Raw genomic sequence first — 14,578 nt, forward strand, 5'->3', positions numbered from 1 at the left:
GCACCAGAGCCCATAGATAACAAGGCATGATTGTTTTGCATTTTATTTTTTCAACATTTCAAAATCTATCGGCAACAATATTGATTTTACATTTTCACTGGTTCAATATGTTAAAAATAAACAACTTTCAAGACTGAAATCCAAGGAAAACACAAGGCACCATTCCAGAGATTAACAACAGGTTGAGATCTCACCTTGACTGGGAGCTATAGTAAAAACTGCATGAAAGTCCAGTACATTATGTAAGATTATTATTTCTACAAAAACGTCACTAATTAATGTGCTTAGTGTTTGAACATGGATGACCTGAGTCACAGAGAATGTCATCAATAAACTACAGAGACCTTATCTGATGTCAATTACAACCAACAGGTTACAAAATGTATAAAGCTTGGCAGGGAACATGCGCATGCACGTGACAGAGAGAGAGGGTTAGAAAGGTCTTTGGTAAAGATAAGTACTCATTCAACCCAAAGCATGGTTCACACATCATACCGTTTTTTAAATTTCAAAATGGTTTTCTTTTAAAGTTTGTAGGACTTAAATGAGAATAATATTCATGATAGAAATATAATAAACACAAAAGTGGAAAATAAAGAAAAAAAATTATAAACTTTTCTCTGTTAATGATATGCTTCAGTCAGGTAAGGGTAACAATTGATATGTGCAATATCTCTTCTTCAGAAAACTGATCCCCATCTAGGCGTTGTCTATATTCCTTGATTAAACCACAACTATGTAGCTTATAATAAACGAGTGCAGAACTTAGAAATCAGCATTAGTGAAGTGAAGATACTGTAATAGCAATCGTGTTCATTACAGTAATAACGAAAAAGGCCTGTTGTTCATTTCAGAAACAACAATTGAGTGTGTTTGTACAATGACCCACTGCTATTACCAAAACACTCAGGGTAAACTAAACTATAGCATTTATTTGGTACCACACAGAGTGGTGATTTTGTTTTTGTAAAAAAGTTGGGTGTCATTTAACAAATTTAACAACTAGTAAAAGTTAACAGCTTTCTTTCCCCCACCCGCCAAAAACAACAAAAACTTCCAACAAACAAACAAATGTAGAATGTGCAACATTTTCGAATAAAACTTTATGAATAATACTGGCTTGAGAAAAATACTCTCCATTCTAGAATCTATTGTCCTCTTCAGGTTTAGCTAAATATCTTTGTATAAAAAACAAACACTAATGAACATGTATCAGTCATCCTAAAATGTTCTGTCTGCCCAAACTGAAGTAATTATATATCACATTTACAAAAGACAGTAGAGCTCAGACCAAAAACAACAAAGTGTCAAATGTGCAAAGCGTGCTAATGTCTTGGGCGACCTCCTTCAAAGGCATGGTGCTCCTCATGTGCTGAAATAGAGTAGGCTCATTCATCAGACACTATTATCAAGGTTCTCATGACAACAGTAAGGGAAGAGTAACGTTGTTTTGATGGAGTGGATTAGCACATACTCTACTCTTGATTTTATCATGGCATGTGAATGTCATACAAGATTTAAAGTACTCACGCTTATAAAATACTGCTTTAAAAGTTATCTGTGGAAGAAGTTCATAGATCCTTCCTAGGATGTTTGCTTCGTTAGCAAAAAAGGCATTTCCATTCCAGATTTGAACAACATCTTCTCTGTCTCGAACGCTTACACTAACGCCAACCACCTCATCCTCTGAAACACAACCAGAGGGAAAAAAAACATTTCAGATAAACACATCAATACCCTTGAGTATTTTGAGGTACAACTTTACAATGGAATATTGTAAAGCTGTAAACTTTTTACAACTTTACATGTTAGTCATTTAGCAGATGCTCTTATCCAGAGCGATTTACAGGAGCAATTAGGGTTAAGTGTCTTGCTCAAGGGCACATCGGTAGATTTTTCACCTAGTCAGCTCGGGCATTCGAACCAGCAACCTTTCGGTTACTGGCCAATGCTCTTAACTGCTAGCCGACCTGCCGCCCACGTTATATTATGTTATATTACAAAGACATCTTATACATCCAAGTAAAATAATAATATATATAATTATATAACAACATATCCATTCAGAACAAAAATAATACATACCATCTAATCTAAAATGATAAGACAGATGTAAGATTAATTCTCTTTACAGACTATCAAGTAAAACATCTTCATAAAGACCGAAAGTTGATATAAATACAGCGTGACGACAACAGGTTTTTTGAAGGGATTCTCACAGCAATCTCATATGTTGACACACATTAACAAGGTAACATCTTAACATAATAGCATAATACTCCTGAGTGGCGCAGTGGTCTAAGGCACTGCATCGCAGTGCTAACTGTGCCACTAGAGATCCTGGTTCGAATCCAGGCTCTGTTGCAGCTGGCTGTGACCGGGAGACTCATGGGCGGCGCACAATTGGCCCAGCCTTGTCCAGGGTAGGGGAGGGAATGGCTGGCAGGGATGTAGCTCAGTTGATAGAGCATGGCGTTTGCAACGCCAGGGTTGTGGGTTTGATTCCCACGGGGGGCCAGTATAAAAAAAATATGTATTCACTAACTGTAAGTCGCTCTGGACAAGAGCGTCTGCTAAATGACTAAAATGTAAATGTAATAACATCAGAGAAGTGTAGTTGTCATGTAATACTACCCTTCTGTTTGTGCCAAGGTTTAGAGAAATTGCTTTTGGGGTTGTCATCGTCACCACCACCATCGTAATACAGGGTTTAAGGTGAATAAAATATTTATTTGTGCAGAAAGAGGAATGTCTCCAAACAGAATCTCACACACACCTGTTTAAGACCGCTACTAAATCCATGTAAGACGTTACTACTAGAAGGTCTGGTCGTGAGACATGCAGAGTTAGTGGGTTAGTAGGTAAACAAACAACACTGGTTTATTCTGGACTGGACCCACCTACCTTGGAGCGGATACACACACAGTATGTGATTGACTCAAGACAGATATAGTCACTAGCGCCACCATTAGAAATGTCCCCCGAGAGAAGATCTACTTATCGCTTTTGACTACTGGACACGGACACAGACACACACACACACTTAGTATGTGATTGCATCAAGACATTGATGACCGTGAGATTTGCTGATTGTATTGGAGTTCAGATAGAGGTTGTGTGTTTGGTTAATTGATTGGTTAGTGTGATTTCTCTAGTCTAGTATAACAGCTCTTGATCAGGGTCCAATCAGGTGGGTGAAATACAATGATCTATAAAGTGCACAAGTTGCTGGACGCTAGCTAGCTAGCAAGCCGAGGATAATTACTTTGTATATAGGACAACCTCTGACCTTACAGACAGTCTAAAGCAGAGGTTACTGCCTATATAGGGAATGAGGACTCATATCAGACAGGTCCCAGGTCTTCAGAATGTGACAATACTACAGCAGGTCTTTAGTATGGGATCTGGTTCTGGTAATACTGAAGCATACCATAGGTCTTGCTCCTGCTGCTGAGGAAGCACCTCTGGATGACCTTGATGATGAAAGCAGCTGCCTCCTTCTCACTCATACTGGGACGAATCGCTGCTGGAGCAGTTTGATGGTCTATCCTCTGAAGCATGGTAGTCCAGTGTCCAGCATCAGAGTGACTAGAGACACCACTGCATCCATGTAGGGCCTGACAGCCAGGTATACCCTGACACACATCTCCATGAACCATTTGAAAGGTATGGCCTCCATCTTGCCTCCCATGATCATCACCATCTCATCAGTCAGCTTGATGTCTGGCTCCCAGTCCAGGTTACCACCAGGAGAACTGAAGCCAAAGTCTGTGTGGATAAGGTGTCCCTTGCTGTCCAGCATGATGTTCCCGTTGTGTCTATCTTTGATTTGTAGCAGGAAGAGCAGCAGCCATACTACAGATGAAGTTATACCTCGCCTTCTGGAAGGCCAGAGTGGACTCGTCTTCATACTGGTTTCTGAAGTAGTCATACATCCCAAAGTCTGTCTGTCTGCCCAGCTGGTCACGGGATTTACAGTCTGGGATACACTGGATCACACCACACCCAGGGACGGTAGCTACCACTCTGTAGGGAAACACAAACAGGTCCAGTCCCACCAGTTGGAAGATGTTCTTACACAGACCAATGATCTGGAGAGCCAGCACATCCTGTCTGCAGTCGTCTCCCACTTTAAAGATGGCGGCCTGCCAGACGATCCTGCGAGCTACGTCTTCGACCGGCTCCACGTCCTGGGAGTCAGTCTGACAACGCAGACCCTCCTTCTCCAGCTCATTGACCCCACAATGCTTCACCTTAAATTTAGCCAGGTACGGGGCCTTGGCAGCACTCTGAATGGGTGTTCCAGACTGGTAGTCAATGTCCAGTACAATGGCCACTGGGTTACTGGGCAGGTAGCAGCCTTGCTGGACTTTGATGTCAGACAGAGCTTTGAGACATGCCCTCTTCCTCTCATCTCCCTTTGGGGTGGGCTTGATGATGGCGGATACGTTGGTGATTTTGTCAAAGAAGTAAAACTCTCTCTGGAAGAAGTATTTTGCTGCACCAGACTGAGAGCCTATTATCTCCTCAACCATCTCCTCCAACAGATCCCTGATGTCAGGGTCTTTGTGGTGTGCCTCCTCGTCCAGGTAGATGTTAGTCTTCATGTTCCAGATGAACTGGTGGGCCAAGAGCTGAGACTTCTGGGCCGCCCACAGGATGTACTCTCTCACATAGCCCATCTTGTCATAGTGCAGGACCTGAACAATCTGAGGAATGTAGAACAGGATGGCATCCGGAGGAAAGGACCGGAAACTGTTGGATGATCATGGCATTTCACAGAGTTCTTCTGTGTGGTTGACAGACTCATTCTACAGTGAGGGAAAAAAGTATTTGATCCCCTGCTGATTTTGTACGTTTGCCCACTGACAAAGAAATGATCAGTCTATAATTGTAATGGTAGGTTTATTTGAACAGTGAGAGACAGAATAACAACAAAAAAATCCAGAAAACGTAAAATTGATTTGCATTTTAATGAGGGAAATAAGTATTTGACCCCCTCTCAATCAGAAAGATTTCTGGCTCCCAGGTGTCTTTTATACAGGTAACGAGCTGAGATTAGGAGCACACCCTTAAAGGGAGTGCTCCTAATCTCAGCTTGTTACCTGTATAAAAGACACCTGTCCACAGAAGCAATCAATCAATCAGATTCCAAACTCTCCACCATGGCCAAGACCAAAGAGCTCTCCAAGGATGTCAGGGACAAGATTGTAGACCTACACAAGGCTGGAATGGGCTACAAGACCATTGCCAAGCAGCTTGGTGAGAAGGTGACAACAGTTGGTGCGATTATTCGCAAATGGAAGAAACACAAAATAACTGTCAATCTCCCTCGGCCTAGGGCTCCATGCAAGATCTCACCTCGTGGAGTTGCAATGATCATGAGAACGGTGAGGAATCAGCCCAGAACTACACGGGAGGATCTTGTCAATGATCTCAAGGCAGCTGGGACCATAGTCACCAAGAAAACAATTGGTAACACACTACGCCGTGAAGGACCGAAATCCTGCAGCGCCCTCAAGGTCCCCCTGCTCAAGAAAGCACATATACAGGCCCGTCTGAAGTTTGCCAATGAACATCTGAATGATTCAGAGGAAAACTGGGTGAAAGTGTTGTGGTCAGATGAGACCAAAATCGAGCTCTTTAGCATCAACTCAACTCGCCGTGTTTGGAGGAGGAGGAATGCTGCCTATGACCCCAAGAACACCATCCCCACCGTCAAACATGGAGGTGGAAACATTATGCTTTGGGGGTGTTTTTCTTCTAAGGGGACAGGACAACTTCACCGCATCAAAGGGACGATGGACGGGGCCATGTACCGTCAAATCTTGGGTGAGAACCTCCTTCTCTCAGCCAGGGCATTGAAAATGGGTCGTGGATGGGTATTCCAGCATGACAATGACCCAAAACACACAGCCAAGGCAACAAAGGAGTGGCTCAAGAAGAAGCACATTAAGGTCCTGGAGTGGCCTAGCCAGTCTCCAGACCTTAATTCCATAGAAAATCTGTGGAGGGAGCTGAAGGTTCGAGTTGCCAAACATCAGCCTCGAAACCTTAATGACTTGGAGAAGATCTGCAAAGAGGAGTGGGACAAAATCCCTCCTGAGATGTGTGCAAACCTGGTGGCCAACTACAAGAAACGTCTGACCTCTGTGATTGCCAATAAAGAGACTTTTTCCACCAAGTACTAAGTCGTGTTTTGCAGAGGGGTCAAATACTTATTTCCCTCATTAAAATGCAAAATCAATATATAACATTTTTGACATGCGTTTTTCTGGATTTTTTTGTTGTTATTTTGTCTCTCACTGTTCAAATAAACCTACCATTAAAATTATAGACTGATCATGTCTTTGTCAGTGGGCAAACGTACAAAATCAGCAGGGGATCAAATACTTTTTTCCCCTCACTGTACATGACTGTACAAGCTGACAACAGACCATGTAGACCAAAACCCACAGTTGGAGTCTGAAAGACACTGCAAACAATGCTCTCTCTCTTCACACTCTTACCTGAAGCACAGTAATCAGTGAATTGCTCCCCAATAGTGGCCAACAGTAACTCCTTCCATACAGCAGGCTGGGGAAATGAAGACACATTGAGTATGTAACCAATACTACACACATTTACTCAACAAACATTATAAATTACATTTGTATGAATGATTAAAACATAACAGATTACATTTATCGTACTTACAGTGCTTTCTTTGGGTACTTTCATTTTCCAAACTCCCCCCTTCGCATTACTCTCTTCTTCCCTGGATGAAATAGAAAATGCATAGCAGAGAGTAAATAAAAGGTCATAGAATTTACACATAGAATTATGCATAGACTTATGTGTTTATGTATGAATTAGGTGAGTTAGGTGAGTTAGGCTCACCAGAGTGGTCTTCTCTCCCCTCTCATTAAGTGATAGCTACATCTCAGTGGTAGGCTGGACACGCCAGGTATATTGTTGTACACACTCCAAAAGCTCTATTCAAAAAGATGGGAGGAAAAATAGGATCTTTACCATGATTATCAAATGTATATTGTTGCCTTATTACTGATAAACACAAAGCCATAACATAAAGAAGTACCGTACATGTGTATTTACAATGATGTGGCAATGATGTGATGCAGGCAGTTCTTAAACCTCTCAACTAACACACAAACCTTACCTGAACTGTTTGCACAGTGTAGATTTTTTTCAGACCTGATTCACATTCTGCTGCGGTTGTTCCTGGTAAAGATCTGTAGGAAATATCCAAACAAAACTTTAGTGCTGAGCGATTAACTGAAATCTTCTTCATTTTGTAAAATAACGAATTGACCGATGGCGTTTCTCTAGAGAGATTTCTCTCTGAGACATGTTATCCAACTCATCATAGTTATGCGCAAAAAACGTGGTCCTTAACTACAATGACCAGAATCCATTGCGCCTACAGCTGCTTGTTCTCATTGGTTCTTGCCAGGCAAGCCTGTGGGACCCAAGCACCGAGATATAATAAGAACTGGAGACTGTGTCTACTCACGTTCGCCTACACCGTCTATATCCGGGTTGCATCCGGTTTATATGGACCAACATCACATGCGCACTAGCACTCAGTGTGCACAGGGAGCAGTGCGAGCAGCAACGACATCTTCACGTCTTCCAAAAACATGACAGACATTGGATGAATATAAAATGTTAATAACTTTGGCTGTGAGTGATGGGAAAAAATGTGTCCTCAGCGACAATAATTTGAATTATTCAGTGTTGTTTTGTGCACAAAGGTGATGACTAAAGATATTAGCATTTTATATTCATCCAATGTCTGCCATGTTTTTGGATGATGTGATGATGTTGTCGCTGCTCGCGCTGCTCTCTGTGCGCACTGAGTGCTAGTGCGTATGTGATGTTGGTCTGTTTAAACCGGATGCAACCCAGATATAGACGGTCCATGAATCGACTTAAGCGAACGTGAGAAGATTACCTTGAAAACAATGGTCGGACCTCTTTGACGCAGTCTCCAGTTCTTATTATACCTCAGTGGTGGGGCCGGCAGACAGACACAGAGAGGAAGACCAATAGAGAGACACGAGAGGGATAGAGTGGTTGCTTAGGTATCTCTACCCGACAATACATCTAATTGATTGAGAGTTGTTATTTAGCGGTCTTAAAACTATGTCTTATATACTTTGAAGAACTACTGAAATTGTGATTTATTCAGACAGCAGGCAGCTAGCCAGCTAGGCTAGCCGACTAGCCTGAATGATTACTCTTTGGGGAGCACAGAGATAGATGGCTGGCTGGCTGCTACTGCCTGAGAAGAGATGAGATGATGACTTGGAATAAAATAATAAGTAATAAAATAAAAAATAAAAATATACACAACTACTGAAATATTTTATTAAAGTAAAGTAATGTGAATCAATCATGAGCCTAATAAGTCATAGTATTGGGCAGCCATTACCATCAATGTTTTATTCTGTGTTGTTACAACATTGAACCCACATAATGCATTTATTGTTGGTTTTTTATCGAAACCTAAATTGAAAACCGTGATTATTTTTCAAAAACCGAAACAGAACTGACCTCAAAAAGCAGTTATCACTCAGCACTACAAAACATCAATATTTAAACTAATTTATAACTCTGCATCTGGCATGATCTATCAGTTTTAGTTTAGTTTAGTTTGGTACATATTGCAAGCCTTAGTACAGTAGTTCTCCCACTCTGTGAACAGGCCTTACTAGATAACTCAGCCAAAACAGTGAGGAGAGGTTGTGCTCAAAGCAGTGCTCAAAGCAGCCAGGTCGGCGATCAGGTGTCAACCCCCTTTCCACTGGACTCTAGCCCAGCAGTAAACAAGACTGACCCATTTTAAATTGTCTTCATTCTCTCTTGGCCAGAGCAGTACATTGATTTAGATACATAATTTCAATAAAACACATTGAAAGGAAAGATCTGTATATGCAAATAGATAATATATGGCCATTATTGTGACATCCATCACAATGCACAGTTTTTTATTAGAAAAAAGCTAGGTCTAAATTGAAACCAAGACAGAGAAAAATTGCCCACATTACAGCGTCAATGGATGGCAGTAGCCTAAACAAAAACAGACTAGCCTATGATTTGACTTTTAGTCTTGAGATTGGAAATAAATGCTTTCATATTTAGCACAAATCAGTGTTGAGGGCCAAGTGCTTTCCCCACTTAAAACAGGCTACATAAGAGGTAAACAAACTATGCCCCATATACAAGCACTCACAGTGTTCATGAAAATAGACAAAGTCCAATTTCTGCAGATAATGTGTACACCTCCCATAATATAATCATATTTGCAAATACAGTGAAGCAGTGATCTGAAGTTTTACAATGAATCGAAGACTGAGCTTCTGAGAAAATGTTCTAACTAATGGTGCGCATGGCATCAAATCAGCTGAGGAATAAGAAACAATGTATCGTGATTGCAAAAACACAGGCTTATAGTCAAGTGTAATAATCATTTAATGTATAATGAATATGGTAGTCATCTTGCCTTATTGCGGCGTTATACGCAGAACTGTCTGCAAGGCCTCCTCCTTTGTTTTGGCAAGAAGCCTTTCTAGCTATCCCAAACGCAGTTTTGTTGACACAAACTCATCCCATGAAAACATAGAAAGAATCGCTATTAAATCCACGTAATGATAAAATGGTGAGCTTACCTATCAAGCCAAAAAGTCCACGGAGAATGTAATGGGAGAGTGCCGTTTCCATCGTTGTTCGTGATGTTCTCCAATTCTCTTTCGTCAATATGGATGTTATGTTCTGGGGAGTTTTGACTTACTGTGTTGTTCAATTGCATTTTCGGGACAGCAGGAACTGCCATTTCCTTGCTCGTAAAAAATAATCGATTTGATTGTTTTTAAAAGATCTCGTTTCACCTTTTGATTATATAGGAAGTGCCTACTCTGCTGACTCATTCGTCGCTTCACGGGTCTGCAGCCACAACAACAGTAAAATGATGACGCCTTGCTGTCTGCAGGCCAAACGTTCTTGTCATAAGCGGCAGTTGCGATGCTGTATAATATAATGGAATATTATACAATGTATTTGTTCTATACTTTTCACAGTCCATTATACAAACATTAATACAATAAATATGGCTAAATCATCAGAATGATCATAATATTCAATCATCCGCATCATGACCTTAAACATCTAATTTCATTTAGCTAACACTCCACTCCTTGTACACGATGTCATTATGCCAAAGATTAGCATGACAGGAGTGTCAAAGAGTAGAATGAAGTAAACAAACTGGTACTCAGACTACAACATCTAAGCATGACTGATATTTTCAGTGACAATTGCATCTGCAAATATAAAATAGATTGATGATCTGAATGTGTGAATGAACATTATAAATGCCCTTTATAATAAAATAAAATCGAATTGTCACATGTTCTAGGAAGAGTCTTGGTGGTTCTAAACTTCCATTTAAGAATGATGGAGGCCACTGTGTTCTTGGGGACCTTCAATGCTGCAGACATTTGTTGGTACCCTTCCCCAGATCTGTGCCTCGACGTAATCCTGTCTCGGAGCTCTACGGACGATTCCTTCGAACTCATGGCTTGGTTTTTACTGTGACATGCCCTGTCAACTGTGGGACCTTTTATAGACAGTTGTGTGCCTTTCCAAATCATGTCCAATCAATTGAATTTATCACAGGTGGAGTCCAATCAAGTTGTAGAAACATCTCAAGGATGATCAATGGAAACAGGATGCACCTGAGCTCAATTTTCGAGTCTCATAGCAAAGGGTCTGAATACTTATGTAAATAAGGTATCATAGCAAAGGGTCTGAATACTTATGTAAATAAGGTATTTGTGTTTTTTATTTTTAATAAATTAGCTAACATTTCTAAAAACCTGTTTTGACATTGTCATTATGGGGTATTGTGTGTAGATTGCTGAGAAATGTTTTGTTATTTAATCCATTTTAGAATAAGGCTGTAACGTAACAACATTTTGAAAAAGTCAAGGGGTCTGAATACTTTCCGAAGCCACTGTATATGGTCAGGATATAGGTAGGGTGTCTGAGTATATTGTATTTAGGTATGTGGTTTGATGAGAGGCTTACGTGGAAGACCCATGTTGAGTATATTGAAATTAAGTGTAGGAAGGTGCTGAACCTCATGAGGGCAGTGGCAGGATATGATTGGGGGTCGGATAGACAAACACTGTTGTATATGTACCAGGCATTGATCAGGTCGTCTTTGGATTGGTTGGTTAAGGGCTGTTGGTTAAGGGCTGTAAGTTGGTTAAGGGCTGTAAGTAAGCATTTCACTGTAATGTCTGCACCTGTTGTATTCGGCGCATGTGACCAATACAATTTGATTTGATTTGATTTGATTTGATTATGGGTGCCTTGTATATGGATCGGCAGCCAAAACGGTACTACAGTGCCTGGATACGATACAGTCAAGATTGTGTGTGGGAGCCTTCAGGACGACACCTGTTGAGGTATTGCAGGTGGATAGTGGGCCTCTGCCACTGAGGATAAAGCGGGACACACTTTCATTAGCATACTGGGCGAGGTTGAAAGAGAGTTCAGAAGGACATACTGCGGTCACGGCAACTGGAGAATGCTAGGAGCGAGGAGGGGGTAAGCAGAGGGCGTACGGGTGGACAATCGGGCAGAAGGTGGTAGAATATGGACTGGGGGAGAGAGCGATAGGGCCGTTAATTGCATTGGGGAACGTTCCTCCGTGCCAAGTATAGATGTGGACATGATTGAGGGCAGCAGAAAATGGGGTGAGGACATGAGACTGTGTGTGGAGAGATATATAGATAATCGGTTTTATTCATTTTTAAGGATATACAGTGGGGAGAACAAGTATTTGATACACTGCCGATTTTGCAGGTTATCCTACTTACAAAGCATGTAGAGGTCTGTAATTTTTATCATAGGTACACTTCAACTGTGAGAGACGGAATCTAAAACAAAAATCCAGAAAATCACATTGTATGATTTTTAAGTAATTCATTAGCATTTTATTGCATGACATAAGTATTTGATACATCAGAAAAGCAGAACTTAATATTTGGTACAGAAACCTTTGTTTGCAATTACAGAGATCATACGTTTCCTGTAGGTCTTGACCAGGTTTGCACACACTGCAGCAGGGATTTTGGCCCACACCTCCATACAGACCTTCTCCAGATCCTTCAGGTTTCGGGGCTGTCGCTGGGCAATACGGACTTTCAGCTCCCTCCAAAGATGTTCTATTGGGTTCAGGTCTGGAGACTGGCTAGGCCACTCCAGGACCTTGAGATGCTTCTTACGGAGCCACTCCTTAGTTTCCCCGGCTGTGTGTTTCGGGTCGTTGTCATGCTGGAAGACCTGCCACGACCCATCTTCAATGCTCTTACTGAGGGAAGGAGGTTGTTGGTCAAGATCTCGCGATACATGGCCCCATCCATCCTCCCCTCAATACGGTGCAGTCGTCCTGTCCCCTTTGCAGAAAAGCATCCCCAAAGAATGATGTTTCCACCGCCATGCTTCACGGTTGGGATGGTGTTCTTGGGGTTGTACTCATCCTTCTTCTTCCTCCAAACACGGCGAGTGGAGTTTAGACCAAAAAGCTCTATTTTTGTCTCATCAGACCACATGACCTTCTCCAATTCCTCCTCTGGATCATCCAGATGGTCATTGGCAAACTTCAGACGGGCCTGGACATGCGCTGGCTTGAGCAGGGGGACCTTGTGTGCGCTGCAGGATTTTATTCCATGACGGCATAGTGTGTTACTAATGGTTTTCTTTGAGACTGTGGTCCCAGCTCTCTTCAGGTCATTGACCAGGTCCTGCCGTGTAGTTCTGGGCTGATCCCTCACCTTCCTCATGATCATTGATGCTCCACGAGGTGAGATCTTACATGGAGCCCCAGACCGAGGGTGATTGACCGTCATCTTGAACTTCTTCCATTTTCTAATAGTTGCGCCAACAGTTGTTGCCTTCTCACCAAGCTGCTTGCCTATTGTCCTGTAGCCCATCCCAGCCTTGTGCAGGTCTACAATTTTATCCCTGATGTCCTTACACAGCTCTCTGGTCTTGGCCATTGTGGAGAGGTTGGAGTCTGTTTGATTGAGTGTGTGGACAGGTGTCTTTTATACTGGTAACGAGTTCAAACAGGTGCAGTTAATACAGGTAATGAGTGGAGAACAGGAGGGCTTCTTAAAGAAAAACTAACAGATCTGTGAGAGCTGGAATTCTTACTGGTTGGTAGGTGATCAAATACTTATGTCATGCAATAAAATGCAAATCAATTACTTAAAAATCATACAATGTGATTTTCTGGATTTTTGTTTTAGATTCCGTCTCTCATAGTTGAAGTGTACCTATGATAAAAATTACAGACCTCTACATGCTTTGTAAGTAGGAAAACCTGCAAAATCGGCAGTGTATCAAATACTTGTTCTCCCCACTGTATACAGATGGTTCAAAGGATCCAGTCAGTGATAGGGTGGGCGGCAGGGGTGTATATCCCAGATTTCAATGTTAGAGTATGTAAGCGGTTAACTGATTATGTGTCAGTGTATGCGGCCGAGTTGATGGCCATGATTATAGGTTTGAGATGGGTGGAGGAGGTGAAACCACTCAGTGGTGATCTGCTCTGATTCGGCTGCAGTGTTGAATAGTGTGAAGACAGTTAGGGTCAGATAGGGGAGACTTGTTTGTGGAGATGATGGTGCTGTTAATGGGATTGGAGAGGATGGGAGTGGTGATAAGCTTTTGCTGGGCCCGCCCATGTGGGTGTGGAGGGTAATGAGAATACCGATGTGGTGGCTAAGAGTCCTGTGAGGAGAGAGGGGGCAGATATTCAGGTCCCGCTGGGCCGCAGGGAAGTCAAGTTCTTGATCCGGGCAAAAGGGCTCAATCTTTGTCAAAGGGAGTGGAATGCTAGTAGTAAGGGGAACAATCCCTTACAAAAAAGATTGCCGTCAGAGTGCAGTATAACTGTAGTTAGAATGCAGTATAACTGCAGTATGCTGCAAAGACTGCGTCCAAAATAACACAGTTTTTTTTACTGCAGTAATTTTGCAATGTAACTGCAGTTACAATGCAGTATAACTGCAGTACACTGCACTTATTCTGCAATCACTGTGTCCAAAATACCATAGTCGACTGCAGTTACTGCAGTTTTACTGCAGTTTCAAAACTGGAAGAGATGGGGAGTATGGGAGGTAGGAGAGAGGAAGTTGGGCACACTGGTTTGAATGCCACGTTGTGGATGATGGGGAGACATGAAACAAGTCTGTGTGATGAATGTTTAGTGGAGGAAAAGGTGGAGCATGTGTTGATATTTTGTGAACTGTATGAGGTAGATAGGGAAAGATTGTGTAAAAGGGTTAGAGAGGCTGGAAGGGGTTAGGGTTTGAGTGGTGTAGTGGGGGGAGGGAAGTGGTGTCTAGGGCTCTATTTCAATTTCTTAGAGGAACAGGACTAATGAAGATAATTTAATGTACAGTTGAAGTCGGAAGTTTACATACACCTTAGCCAAATACACTGCTCAAAAAAATAAAGGGAACACTTAAACAACACAATGTAACTCCAAGTCAATCACACTTCT

The 14,578-nt window shown here is 41.9% G+C and overlaps 1 protein-coding gene across 2 annotated transcripts; it reads right to left on the minus strand.

Moving 5' to 3' along the window:
- Positions 1–17: 17 nt before the first annotated feature.
- On the minus strand, positions 18–9,979 carry LOC121538487 (eukaryotic translation initiation factor 4E type 3-like). Of its 2 annotated transcripts, XM_041846545.2 has the most exons (7): positions 9,672–9,975; positions 7,160–7,232; positions 6,880–6,974; positions 6,697–6,757; positions 6,510–6,576; positions 1,531–1,686; positions 18–1,372 (listed from the first exon to the last, which is right to left on the minus strand). In XM_041846545.2, exons 1-7 carry the CDS (start codon positions 9,833–9,835, stop codon positions 1,326–1,328), a joined length of 663 nt encoding a protein of 220 aa, XP_041702479.1. In that variant the 5' UTR covers positions 9,836–9,975; the 3' UTR covers positions 18–1,325. The 2 variants fall into 2 exon arrangements, with proteins under 2 accessions (XP_041702479.1, XP_041702477.1); XM_041846543.2 differs by having other exon boundaries at positions 18–1,686; positions 9,672–9,979.
- Positions 9,980–14,578: the final 4,599 nt, after the last annotated feature.

Source organism: Coregonus clupeaformis, chromosome 24, assembly GCF_020615455.1.
Source record: "Coregonus clupeaformis isolate EN_2021a chromosome 24, ASM2061545v1, whole genome shotgun sequence".
In the NCBI taxonomy this organism is placed as follows: Eukaryota; Metazoa; Chordata; class Actinopteri; order Salmoniformes; family Salmonidae; genus Coregonus; species Coregonus clupeaformis.